Genomic DNA, 12,939 nt, shown 5'->3' with positions numbered 1-12,939 from the left:
CTCACTCATTTACTTGCCGGCTATCAATGTTACCAGAGCTCCTCTGTTACTTGCTACCTGCTCCAAGTCTGCTGATTCAGATAAGTTGGATCATCTGTACTTTTTGTGAAAGTTTTGTCCAGCGTTCATTTGGATCATTTGTACCTTTTGTCCAGCGTGCATTTATATGAATCTTGCTGCTGGAAGCTCTAGCGAACTGAAATGACCACTCCGGTGTCATGAGTTGATACCGGAGTTTAAAGTCATTTCAGGATGGTATTTTGTAGGGTTTTGAGTTGACCGCGAAGTCCACTTTTGTATTTTCTGCTATCTAGTTAGTGGGCCTCTCTTTGCTGAACCTGTATTCATACTACGTATGTGTTTTCTTCTTAACTAACCATCATTATATGTTGGGGGCTACTATCACTTTGGGGTTTTCTCTGGAGGCAAGCCAGGTCTGTGTTTCCTCTACTAGGGGTAGCTAGATCTCCAGCTGGTGCGAGACGTCTAGGGATAAAACACAGGCACGTTCCCCGGCTACTGGTAGTTGTGCGTGAGGTTCAGCATCGCGGTCAGCTTAGATTCCATCTTCCTAGAGCTAGTCCTGTTTTTGCCTATGTCCCTGCCATTGGGAACCATGACAGTATAGCCGGCCCGAAAATGTGTTAAAAGTATTGGCTGAAGAAAGAGGGAAAAGAAGTTCTGACACCTTTTTTTTTTTTTTTTTTTTTTTACTCTGAAGTCTGTCTAGCCATAATTGCAGTCTGCTGCTTTTCCCTCCTCTTAATCCCTGAATGGCTCAGATCTCAGCTGCTGAGAAATGGATATCCAGAGTTTAGCTTCAAATCTGAATAATCTTGCTTCTAAGGTTCAAAATATACAAGATTTTGTCATACATGCTCCTATGTCTGAACCTAAAATTCCTATACCAGAGTTTTTTTCTGGAGATAGATCTCGTTTTTTGAATTTTAAGCACAATTGTAAATTGTATCTTTCTCTGAGATCTCACTCTGCTGGAAACCCCGCTCAGCAGGTTAAGATTGTTATTTCCTTGCTGCGGGGTGACCCCCAGAATTGGGCATTTGCATTGGCGCCAGGGGATCCTGCGCTGCTCAATGTGGATGCGTTTTTTCTGGCACTGGGGTTGCTCTATGAGGAACCTAATTTGGAGATTCAGGCTGAAAAAGCCTTGATAGCCCTCTCTCAAGGGCATGATGAAGCTGAAATATATTGTCAAAAATTTCGAAAGTGGTCTGTGCTTACTCAGTGGAATGAGTGCGCCCTGGCGGCGAATTTCAGAGAGGGCCTCTCTGACGCCGTTAAAGATGTCATGGTGGGGTTTCCTGCGCCCACAGGTCTGAATGAGTCCATGACAATGGCTATTCAGATTGACCGGCGTTTACGGGAGCGCAAACCTGTGCACCATTTGGCGGTGTCTTCTGAGCAGGCACCGGAGAATATGCAATGTGATAGAATTCTGTCCAGAAGTGAACGGCAGAATTATAGGCGTAAAAATGGGTTGTGCTTCTATTGTGGCGATTCTGCTCATGTTATATCAGCATGCTCTAAATGCACAAAAAAGGTTGATAAGTCTTTTGCAGTTAGCACTTTGCAGTCTAAGTTTATTTTGTCCGTGACTTTGATTTGTTCGTTATCATCTATTACCGTGAATGCCTATGTGGACTCTGGCGCCGCCCTGAGTCTTATGGATTGGTCCTTTGCCAGGCGCTGTGGGTTTAGTCTTGAGTCTCTGGAAGTCCCCATCCCTTTGAAGGGTATTGACTCCACACCATTGGCTAGGAATAAACCTCAATACTGGACACAAGTGACTATGTGTATGACTCCAGACCATCAGGAGGTGATTGGATTCCTTGTGTTGCATAACTTGCATGATGTGTTAGTACTTGGATTGCCATGGTTACAAACTCATAACCCAGTTCTTGACTGGAAAACAATGTCCGTATTAAGCTGGGGATGTCAGGGGGCTCATGGGGAAGTACCTTTGGTTTCCATTGCTTCATCTACTCCCTCTGAGGTTCTGGCATTTTTGTCTGACTACTGTGATGTTTTTGAGGAGCCTAAACTTAGCTCGCTCCCTCCTCACAGGGATTGTGATTGCGCTATAGATTTGATTCCTGGCAGCAAATTTCCTAAGGGTCGTTTGTTCAATCTGTCTGTGCCAGAGCATGCTGCTATGCAAGAGTATATTAAGGAGTCCTTGGAAAAGGGACATATCCGTCCATCCTCATCCCCTTTAGGAGCAGGTTTTTTTTTCGTGGGTAAAAAAGATGGTTCCCTGAGGCCTTGTATTGATTATCGGCTGTTGAATAAGATTACAGTCAAATATCAGTATCCTTTGCCACTGTTGACTGATTTGTTTGCTCGTATTAAGGGGGCAAGGTGGTTCTCCAAGATTGATCTTCGGGGTGCGTATAATTTGGTGCGGATAAAGCAGGGAGATGAGTGGAAAACTGCATTTAATACGCCCGAGGGCCATTTTGAGTATTTGGTAATGCCTTTTGGTCTTTCTAATGCCCCTTCAGTCTTTCAGTCCTTTGTGCACAATATTTTCCGTGAATATCTGGATAAATTTATGATTGTGTATTTGGATGATATTTTGATTTTTTCTGATGACTGGGAGTCGCATGTTCAACAGGTCAGGAAGGTTTTTCAGGTTTTGCGGGCCAATTCTTTGTTTGTAAAGGGTTCAAAGTGTATTTTTGGGGTTCAGAAGATCTCTTTTTTTGGGGTACATTTTTTCCCCTTCTTCTATTGAGATGGATCCTGTCAAGGTTCGGGCTATTTGTGATTGGACGCAACCTACTTCTCTTAAGAGTCTTCAGAAGTTCTTGGGCTTTGCTAATTTCTATCGTCGATTTATAACTGGTTTTTCAAGTGTTGTTAAGCCTCTAACGGATTTGACTAAGAAGGGTGCTGATGTTGCCAATTGGTCCTCGGCTGCTGTGGAGGCCTTTCGGGAGCTTAAGCGCCGCTTTTCTTCTGCCCCTGTGTTGCGCCAGCCTGATGTTTCACTTCCTTTTCAGGTCGAAGTTGATGCTTCCGAGATCGGAGCGGGGGCGGTTTTGTCGCAGAGAAGTTCCGATTGCTCGGTGATGAGACCATGTGCGTTCTTTTCTCGAAAATTTTCGCCCGCCGAGCGAAATTATGATGTTGGTAATCGGGAGCTCTTGGCTATGAAGTGGGCCTTTGAGGAGTGGCATCATTTGCTTGAGGGTGCTAGGCATCAGGTGGTGGTCTTGACTGATCACAAGAATCTGATTTACCTTGAGTCTGCCAGGCGTCTGAATCCTAGACAGGCGCGCTGGTCGTTGTTTTTCTATCGGTTTAATTTTGTGGTCTCATATCTGCCAGGTCCAAAAAATTTAAAGGCAGATGCCCTTTCTAGGAGTTTTGAGCCTGACTCCCCTGGTGATTCTGAGCCTACGGGTATCCTTAAGGATGGGGTGATATTGTCTGCTGTCTCTCCAGACTTGCGACGTGCTTTGCAGGAGTTTCAGGCGGATAGGCCTGATCGTTGTCCGCCTGGGAGACTGTTTGTTCCAGATGAGTGGACCAGTAGAGTCATTTTGGAAGTTCATTCTTCTGCGTTGGCAGGCCACCCTGGAATCTTTGGTACCAGAGATTTGGTGGCCAGGTCCTTCTGGTGGCCTTCCCTGTCTCGGGATGTGCGTACTTTTGTACAGTCTTGTGATGTTTGTGCTCGGGCCAAGCCTTGCTGTTCTCGGGCTAGTGGATTGTTGTTGCCCTTGCCTATTCCGAAGAGGCCTTGGACGCACATCTCTATGGACTTTATTTCGGATCTCCCGGTTTCTCAGAAAATGTCCGTCATCTGGGTGGTGTGTGACCGTTTTTCTAAAATGGTTCATTTGGTACCCTTGCCCAAGTTGCCTTCTTCATCTGAGTTGGTCCCTCTGTTTTTTCAGAACGTGGTTCGTTTACATGGTATTCTGGAAAACATCGTTTCTGACAGGGGATCCCAATTTGTGTCTAGATTTTGGCGGGCGTTCAGTGCCAGGATGGGCATTGATTTGTCTTTTTCGTCTGCATTCCACCCTCAGACGAATGGCCAGACAGAGCGAACTAATCAGACCTTGGAGACTTATTTGAGGTGTTTTGTGTCTGCTGATCAGGATGACTGGGTCGCCTTTTTGCCGTTGGCAGAGTTTGCCCTCAATAATCGGGCTAGTTCTGCCACTCTGGTTTCTCCTTTCTTTTGCAATTCGGGGTTTCACCCTCGTTTTTCATCTGGCCAGGTGGAATCTTCGGATTGCCCTGGAGTGGACACGATGGTGGATAGACTGCACCGGATTTGGAGTCATGTGGTGGACAACTTGAAGTTGTCCCAGGAGAAGACTCAGCAGTTTGCTAATCGTCGTCGTCGTGTTGGTCATCGTCTTCGTGTTGGGGACTTGGTGTGGTTATCTTCTCGTTTTGTTCCTATGAAGGTCTCTTCTCCTAAGTTTAAACCTCGGTTCATAGGTCCTTATAAGATTTTGGAGATTCTTAATCCTGTATCGTTTCGTTTGGACCTACCAGCATCTTTCACTATTCATAATGTCTTCCATCGGTCGTTGTTGCGGAGGTACGAGGTGCCGGTTGTTCCTTCTGTTGAGCCTCCTGCTCCTGTGCTGGTGCAGGGTGAATTGGAGTATGTTGTGGAGAAGATTTTGGACTCTTGCGTTTCCAGATGGAGACTTCAATATTTGGTTAAATGGAAGGGATACGGTCAGGAAGATAATTCTTGGGTGACTGCCTCTGATGTTCATGCCTCTGATTTGGTTCGTGCCTTTCATAGGGCTCATCCAGATTGCCCTGGTGGTTCTCATGAGGGTTCGGTGCCCCCTCCTCAAGGGGGGGGGTACTGTTGTGAATTCTGTTTGTGGGCTCCCTCTGGTGGCTACTGGTGGTACTGGCTGACTTCTGTCTTTTATTCCCAGTGCACCTGTTCCCATCAGGAAATGGGAGTTTCCTATATAGTCTGGCTTCTCACTCATTTACTTGCCGGCTATCAATGTTACCAGAGCTCCTCTGTTACTTGCTACCTGCTCCAAGTCTGCTGATTCAGATAAGTTGGATCATCTGTACTTTTTGTGAAAGTTTTGTCCAGCGTTCATTTGGATCATTTGTACCTTTTGTCCAGCGTGCATTTATATGAATCTTGCTGCTGGAAGCTCTAGCGAACTGAAATGACCACTCCGGTGTCATGAGTTGATACCGGAGTTTAAAGTCATTTCAGGATGGTATTTTGTAGGGTTTTGAGTTGACCGCGAAGTCCACTTTTGTATTTTCTGCTATCTAGTTAGTGGGAATCTCTTTGCTGAACCTGTATTCATACTACGTATGTGTTTTCTTCTTAACTAACCGTCATTATATGTTGGGGGCTACTATCACTTTGGGGTTTTCTCTGGAGGCAAGCCAGGTCTGTGTTTCCTCTACTAGGGGTAGCTAGATCTCCGGCTGGTGCGAGACGTCTAGGGATAAAACGCAGGCACGTTCCCCGGCTACTGGTAGTTGTGCGTGAGGTTCAGCATCGCGGTCAGCTTAGATTCCATCTTCCTAGAGCTAGTCCTGTTTTTGCCTATGTCCCTGCCATTGGGAACCATGACAGCAAAGACTCCTGCTCAAACACACACTTCTCCAACTTGGCATAGAGGGAGTTTGCCCGTAGGAGGTCGAAGACTTTGCAAACATCTCTCCGGTGGGAGTCTATATCTGGAGAGTAGATGAGAATATCATCCAGATAGACTACAACCGAGGTGGAGAACATATCCCAGAAGATATCATTTACAAAGTCTTGGAAAACGGCTGGGGCATTACAAAGCCCAAAGGGCATCACCAGGTATTCATAGTGTCCATCCCCGGTTGTTAAAAGCCGTTTTCCATTCGTCCCCCTCAAGAATACGCATCAGGTTGTAAGCACCCCACAGATCAAGCTTAGTAAATACCCTCGCTCCCCGCAACCTATCGAAGAGCTCAGATATCAAGGGCAGAGGGTATTTATTCTTAACGGTGGTGGCATTAAGACCCCTGTAATCTATGCATGGATGTAATTCTCCTTTCTTCTTCTGCACAAAGTAGAACCCCACCCCTGCGGGTGACACTGACTCCCTAATGAATCCTCTTGCCAGATTCTCCTGAATGTACTGAGACATTGCCTCCGTTTCCGGGAGAGATAACGGGTAGACTCGACCCCGGGGAGGCTCAGCACCAGGCAAGAGGTCAATAGGACAGTCATAGGAGCGGTGAGGCGGAAGGGTTTCCGCAGCCCTCTTGGAGAACACGTCCGCATATGGCCAATAGTGCTTGGGGAGAGAGGAAAGATCTGCGGGTACTTCAGTTGTAGCAACCTGAACACACTCCCTCAGACATCTACCCTCACAAGATTCACTCCATCCCAGAATTCTCCCTGAAGACCACTCTATATGAGGAGAGTGGTAGCATATAGGGTTGAGCGAAACGGGTCGGCCATTTTCAGAAGTCGCCGACTTTTGGCAAAGTCGGGTTTCATGAAACCCAACCCGACCCCTGTGTGGGGTCGGCCATGAGGTCGGCGATCTTCTGAATCTGGTATCGGAATTCCGATACCGAGTTCCGATATGTTTGCGATATCGGAAATCGGTATCGGAATCCACATTTAAGTGTAAAATAAAGAATTAAAATAAAAAATATTGATATACTCACCTCTCCGACGCAGCCTGGACATCGCCGCTGGTAACCGGCATCTTCCATTCCTAAGAATGGCGCTTGAAAGACCTTTCGATAATGTCACGGCTTGTGATTGGTCGCGGCGGCCCACGTGACCGCTCAGCGACCAATCACAAGCCGTGACGTAATTTTCAGGTCCTAAATTCCTCATTCTAGGAATTCAGGACATGAGAATTACGTCACGGCTTGTGATTGGTTGCTGAGCGGTCACGTGGGCCGCCGCGACCAATCACAAGCCGTGACGTCATCGAAAGGTCCTTCACGCGCTCATTCTTAAGAAGGAAGGCTGCCGGAAAGAAGCCGAGGGTGAGTATATTCCTATTAGGTATATACTCACCCTCGGACGCGCCCTGCTTCTTTCCGGCAGCCTTCCTTCTTAAGAATGAGCGCGTGAAGGACCTTTCGATGACGTCACGGCTTGTGATTGGTCGCGGCAGCCCACGTGACCGCTCAGCGACCAATCACAAGCGGTGACGTAATTCTCATGTCCTAAATTCCTAGAATGAGGAATTTAGGACCTGAAAATTACGTCACGGCTTGTGATTGGTCGCTGAGCGGTCACGTGGGCCGCCGCGACCAATCACAAGCCGTGACGTTATCGAAAGGTCTTTCAAGCGCCATTCTTAGGAACGGAAGATGCCGGTTACCAGCGGTGATGTCCAGGCTGCGTCGGAGAGGTGAGTATATCAATATTTTTTATTTTAATTCTTTATTTTACACTTAAATATGGATCCCAGAGAGTTTCCTCTCCTTCAGACCCTGGGAACCATAGTATCCCATTGCACTGCATTGGGTTTCGTGTTTCGGCCGACCCCGACCCCGACTTTTTTATAGGATCGGCCGATTTCACTCGACCCGACTTTTGAGAAAGTCGGGTTTCGTGAAACCCGACCCGATCCTATAAAAATAAAAGTCGCTCAACCCTAGTAGCATAGCCATGGTATCCCCAACAGAACCTCGTCAATCCCTCAGGAATGACTAGCAGGGAGATAATCTCCTGATAAGATGGAGACATGGATAAAGTAAATGGGATGGTTTGGTGTGTTATCTGTGAGGGCAGTGTTTACCACTCGTACAGTCACAGGTTTGGCGCGCATCACCAGGGGTATTGCGTGTTGCTGGGCAAAGGCAGATGAATAAAATTGCCCTCCGCCCCGGAATCCATGCAAAGCTCTACTGTAAGAGTGGATGGGGCTATAGTAATTGTCCCCTTGAAGGACAGTTTGGAGGACAACGTCGCTGTGTCTAGTGTACCTCCTCCTACTACCACAAAACACTGATGTTTTCCCGACCGCTGGGAACATCTGGAGGCAAGATGTCCTGACTACCGGCAAACATGACAGACCTTGAATGCACGAGCGGTCCGGGACTTAGATTCCGCTCGTGAAACCTTCATAGCCTCAAGTGACAAGGACGCCTTAACCGGAGATTCCAGAGGTTTGGCGAAGGTGGGAGCCAGCCGAAACCTCTGCCTACACTGGGCTCGCCCCAACCTCTGCTCGTTAAAATGAAGGTCGATGCGAGTTGATACAGCTATTAGCTCCTCCAGTGAGGTGGGAATCTCTCTGGTGGCCAAAGCGTCCTTCACATGGTCAGCCAGCCCCCTCCAAAATACAGGGATGAGGGCTTTATCCGGCCACACCAGCTCAGATGCTAAAGTCCATAAGTGGACGGCAAAATGGCTGACCATGGATGAGCCCTGGGTCAATGCCAGCAGTTGGAGCGGCGTATCATGGGTGACCTGAGGTCCTAAAAAGACCTGTTTCAGAGTGCTCAGAAACAGTGGAGCACTCTGCACCACATGATCGTGGAATGTGGAATGGAGGAGAACTCTGTTGCTTCACAGAGTCGCCATAAATACGTTGCGCCCTGTTAGCAGTCACAGGGTACAGCTCAAAGACACTAGTGGGATCCCTATGAATCACCCCCACTAAACAGGTGATTGGACTCGCTCTGACCCTCAGTGACTTTTGAGCCCGTGCCTGAGGACGCCCTGAGTCAGATGCTGAGTCCAAGCGGGAGTTCCCACCCTACACTGACCGGTTGTCAGGAAAGTGCACTGATTGCGCACGGTGCCACACAGGCAGGCACTGCGAATAGACGCTGAAATGTGTGCTAAGTGTGCAGGTAGCACTGTCGGGCGCTAGGTAGCTTCACACCAATCATGAGCAGTCATCACCACTAGGAATGGGAATGATTAAGAAGCTTTCATCGATCGACAGACATTCATCTACACACACAGGTACACACATTATCAAGTTTATACTAGCACATGGCCGTGCGGCCATGAAAACCTTTTATAGCTGTAGCTCTCAAGGACCTTCCTAATGGTCCAATAGGAGTTGCTACAGGACCTGAGCATGTGATCCCCGACCTCCAATGGGAGGTTGTCCCATGGGCATGCTCAGTATGGGGAAAGCAGGACATAGTCCCTGAAATGCCTGCTCGCTAGTGATCAGCACTGGCTACAAAGGCAGAGCCTGGAAAGGCAACAGTAACCAAGCGCACAGTATCAGTTTGAGCCAGACGCTGGGACCAACATCTCTGCTGAGCAGGCTCCACTGTGGCTGGAGGAGAATGGGAGACCGCAGCGGACATGGTTCGAGATTCCCCCTGTGCAGCTGCGGGAACTCGACTCCTAACACATGAGACCTTGGAATTTAATTTTGTTTACTCCATTTACTTAATTATGTTACTTCATTCACACATTGCAAAACAAATTTCAAGGTTCACCCATCTTCTAAAGACATAGTATAGTTTAGAACAATCTAAAGGGAAATAGAAGTTAATTCACTTAGCAGGTAACTGGTAATTAAAGCCCCTAATTTGCTTACTTACCTTGTTTTTAGAATGTTTAAAAATTGCAAGATTTCAGAAAACTGGATAAGCCTCAGAGCTCGCAGAAATCTCAGGCCTGGAAGAGAGAATAAGTCATGGTTACTTAACGTCTGTGAGTAAGTTCAAACAGTCTGTGAACTAAGAACCTAACTTACACATTAAAAGATCATTGTGCATTTTGTGGACCATCTAAAACAGGAGTGAACATACAGTAGAAGAAAGGGGACCCATTTCAATTAATAAAGTAGGCCCCTTTCTGTTGCTGGTTATTACCACCACAAACAATGAAATACTTTGCAACACAACTTCTCCTAACAATACATGTTATATCTCCATATAATGTCATGACAACATTATCACTATTTACAGTGGGCTCAAGATCAAAAGCCTTAAAAAAATGTATTTCCCAGACTCTACAAAAAGTCTTCTATTTATATTGACTGTTCAGGAATTTACCCTGCTATCAGGAGCTTGTTTCCTGCCATCTCCTTCCCAATAACATTGGATTATGTCACGACTCCTCCTGTTAGTGTATCTGGACGCTTTGAGTGACTGTTCAGCCATCTCACGTAGGGCAGGAGCTGTCAGTATGGTGATGGACAGCTCAGCCATCCAATCGGAAGCTGAGGTATGCTGAGCTGTCAGTGTTGTTGAGTGGCAGTCCAGCTGCCCAATCAGGGCCAGGGCATGTGGGGTTTCCTTCATGTGTCTCCTGTTTGACTATTTAGCTTTCTCTCTGCCTCCAATTAGTGCTTGTTGTAGCTTAGCTGAAGAGGTGTGCATTTTCTCTGTGCCCTAAGTTTGAGGGTATGTGCACACGTCAGGATTTCTTGCAGAAATTTCCTGAAGAAAACCGGAAATTTTCTGCAAGAAATCTGCATTTTTTTTTTGCTAAAGTTTTCCAAGCGATCTGTAGCATCACTTGGAAAACTGACTGACTGACTGACTGACTGACATAGTGTTTGACAAGTGTGACCAACTTTTTACTATAGATGCTGCTTATGCAGCATCTATAGTAAAAGATAGAATGTTTAAAAATAATAAAAAAAATAAAAAAATGGTTATACTCACCCTCTGCAGACAGCCGATATCGTCAGCAGCGTCCGTTCCTAGATGGTGTGGTTCAGGACCTTCGATGACGTCGCGGTCACGTGAGCGGTCACATGACCGGTCTCGTGACCAATCACAAGACAGCGACGTCATCGCAGGTCCTGACCCACACCATCTTTAGGAACCGAAGCGGCAGCATGCAGCGGTGAGAGGCGGGGACACTCCGGGGGCCATCGAAGGTGAGTATATGACTATTTTTTATTTTAATTCTTTTTTTTTGGCCAATTATATGGTGCCCAGTCCGTGGAGGAGAGTCTCCTCTCCTCCACCCTGGGTACCATCCGCACATGATCTGCTTACTTCCCGCATGGTGGGCACAGCCCCGTGCAGGAAGTATGCAGATCAATGCACTCCTAGGTGTGCAGAATCCCCGCAATTCCGCATTTTAATGAACATGTTGCTTTTTTTTCCGCAATGCGATTTTTTCGCGGAAAAAAATGCAGCATTTGCACAAAAAATGCGGAATACACTGTAAATAATAGGAGGCATATGTTAGCGTTTTTTTTCGCGTTTTTATCACGTTTTTATAGCGAAAAAACGCAAAAAAACGCGAAAAATACTGAACGTGTGCACATGGCCTGAATATTCTCATCTTTGTTACCCGACCTTGGATTTATTTTTGACCATTTGTTTGCCTAGCACCTTTTGTGTTGATCAGCTACATTCTTGGAATTCTAACCCCACAATGTGACCTAACTACACCTTCGTCTCGCCCCTCTGCGTATGACGAGTATGGCATCTAACGCCAGACCTCTTTTCTATCCCGACCTCCCTCAAGGCTTGTCCATGAGTAGTGACTCACATTAGCTTCTGTTTGTAGGTGGAATAAAGAGGTGATCCCTTGACCATCTATTAAAAATCAAGAATCAGTTAATGGGGCCCCTCTCTATTTTTAGAAAAAATTAACCCCTACACCCCCACAGCCAATTTCCATTTTTGTGTTTCCGTTTTTCCTCCCCTTCTTCTCAGAGCCATAACTTTAATTTTTCTGTCCACATATACATATGAGGGCTTGTTTTTTGCAGGACGAGTTGTACTTTTGAATGACACCATTCATTTTACCACATAATGTACTTGAAAGCGGGAAAAAATGTGCGGTGAAATTGTGAAAAAAAAAAATCCTGACATTTTTTGGGAATTATTTTTTTTGTGGTAAAAATGATCATTGTTATGACCCCAATGGCAGAGGGTCTCAGGAATAATGCTAAGTCAGTAAATTCAGAAAACCAGCTCATAGGGCAGTGGTAACTGGGCTGACCATATAACTAATCCTAGCACCACAAATACCAGCAGCCGGGGAACGTTCCTACGTTGATCCTAGACGTCTCGCGCCAGCCAGAGAGCTAACTACCCCTAGAAGGGAAAAGAAAGACCTTTCTTGCCTCCAGAGGAAATACCCCAAAAAGTTGGATAGAAGCCCCCCACAAATAATAACGGTGAGGTAAGAGGAAAAGACAAACATAAGAATGAGCTAGGAATTTAGCAAAGAGAGGCCCACTAGCTAATAGCAGAATATAGAAAGATAACTTATATGGTCAGCAAAAAATCCTATCAAAAATATCCACACTGGAAATTCAAGAACCCCCAAACCGTCTAACGGCCCGGGGGGAGAACACCAGCCCCCTAGAGCTACCGGCAAGGTCAGGAATCACATTTAGTACAAGCTGGACAAAAAATGATAGCAAACAAATAACCCAAAAAACAAAGAAGCAAGACTTAGCTTAATTTAGCACGAACCAGGACCAGCAAACAGGAGCAAACAGAATGTGTCTGATAACACCGATGCCAGGCACTAGACTAAGGTTCCAGGAGGTTTATATAGCAACACCCCTGAAGTAACGACCCAGCTGGGTGCAGACAGAGGGAAGGAAATCCCAGAGTCATATCACTAGTAACCACTAGAGGGAGCCAAAAAAGTCTAATTCACAACAGTACCCCCCCCTTAAGGAGGGGTCACCGAACCCTCACCAAGACCACCAGGGCGATCAGGATGAGCAGCGTGAAAGGCACGAACCAAATCGGCCGCATGCACATCAGAGGCAACCACCCAGGAATTATCCTCCTGACCATAACCCTTCCACTTGACCAAATACTGAAGCCTCCGCCTGGAGAGACGAGAATCCAAGATCTTCTCCACCACGTACTCCAACTCGCCCTCAACCAACACCGGAGCAGGAGGCTCAGCAGAAGGAACCACAGGCACAACGTAGCGTCGTAACAAAGACCTATGGAACACGTTGTGAATGGCAAACGAAACCAGAAGATCCAAGCGAAAGGACACAGGAT

At 46.6% G+C, this 12,939-nt stretch overlaps 1 protein-coding gene across 26 annotated transcripts in view; it reads right to left on the bottom strand.

Moving 5' to 3' along the window:
- KCNMA1 (potassium calcium-activated channel subfamily M alpha 1) overlaps window positions 1–12,939 on the bottom strand; it is a 1,075,276-nt gene that overhangs the window by 435,967 nt on the left and 626,370 nt on the right. For all 26 annotated transcript variants that reach the window (XM_077259420.1, XM_077259433.1, XM_077259414.1 and 23 more), the window contains exon 6: window positions 9,544–9,619. In XM_077259420.1, coding sequence (XP_077115535.1) covers window positions 9,544–9,619 — 76 coding nt within the window. The remainder of the gene's footprint in view (window positions 1–9,543; window positions 9,620–12,939) is intronic.

Source organism: Ranitomeya variabilis, chromosome 4 (genome assembly GCF_051348905.1).
Source record: "Ranitomeya variabilis isolate aRanVar5 chromosome 4, aRanVar5.hap1, whole genome shotgun sequence".
NCBI classification, from domain to species: Eukaryota; Metazoa; Chordata; class Amphibia; order Anura; family Dendrobatidae; genus Ranitomeya; species Ranitomeya variabilis.
The sequence above is the reverse complement of the archived record's forward strand: the minus strand, read 5'-3'. Positions and strand labels throughout refer to the sequence as shown.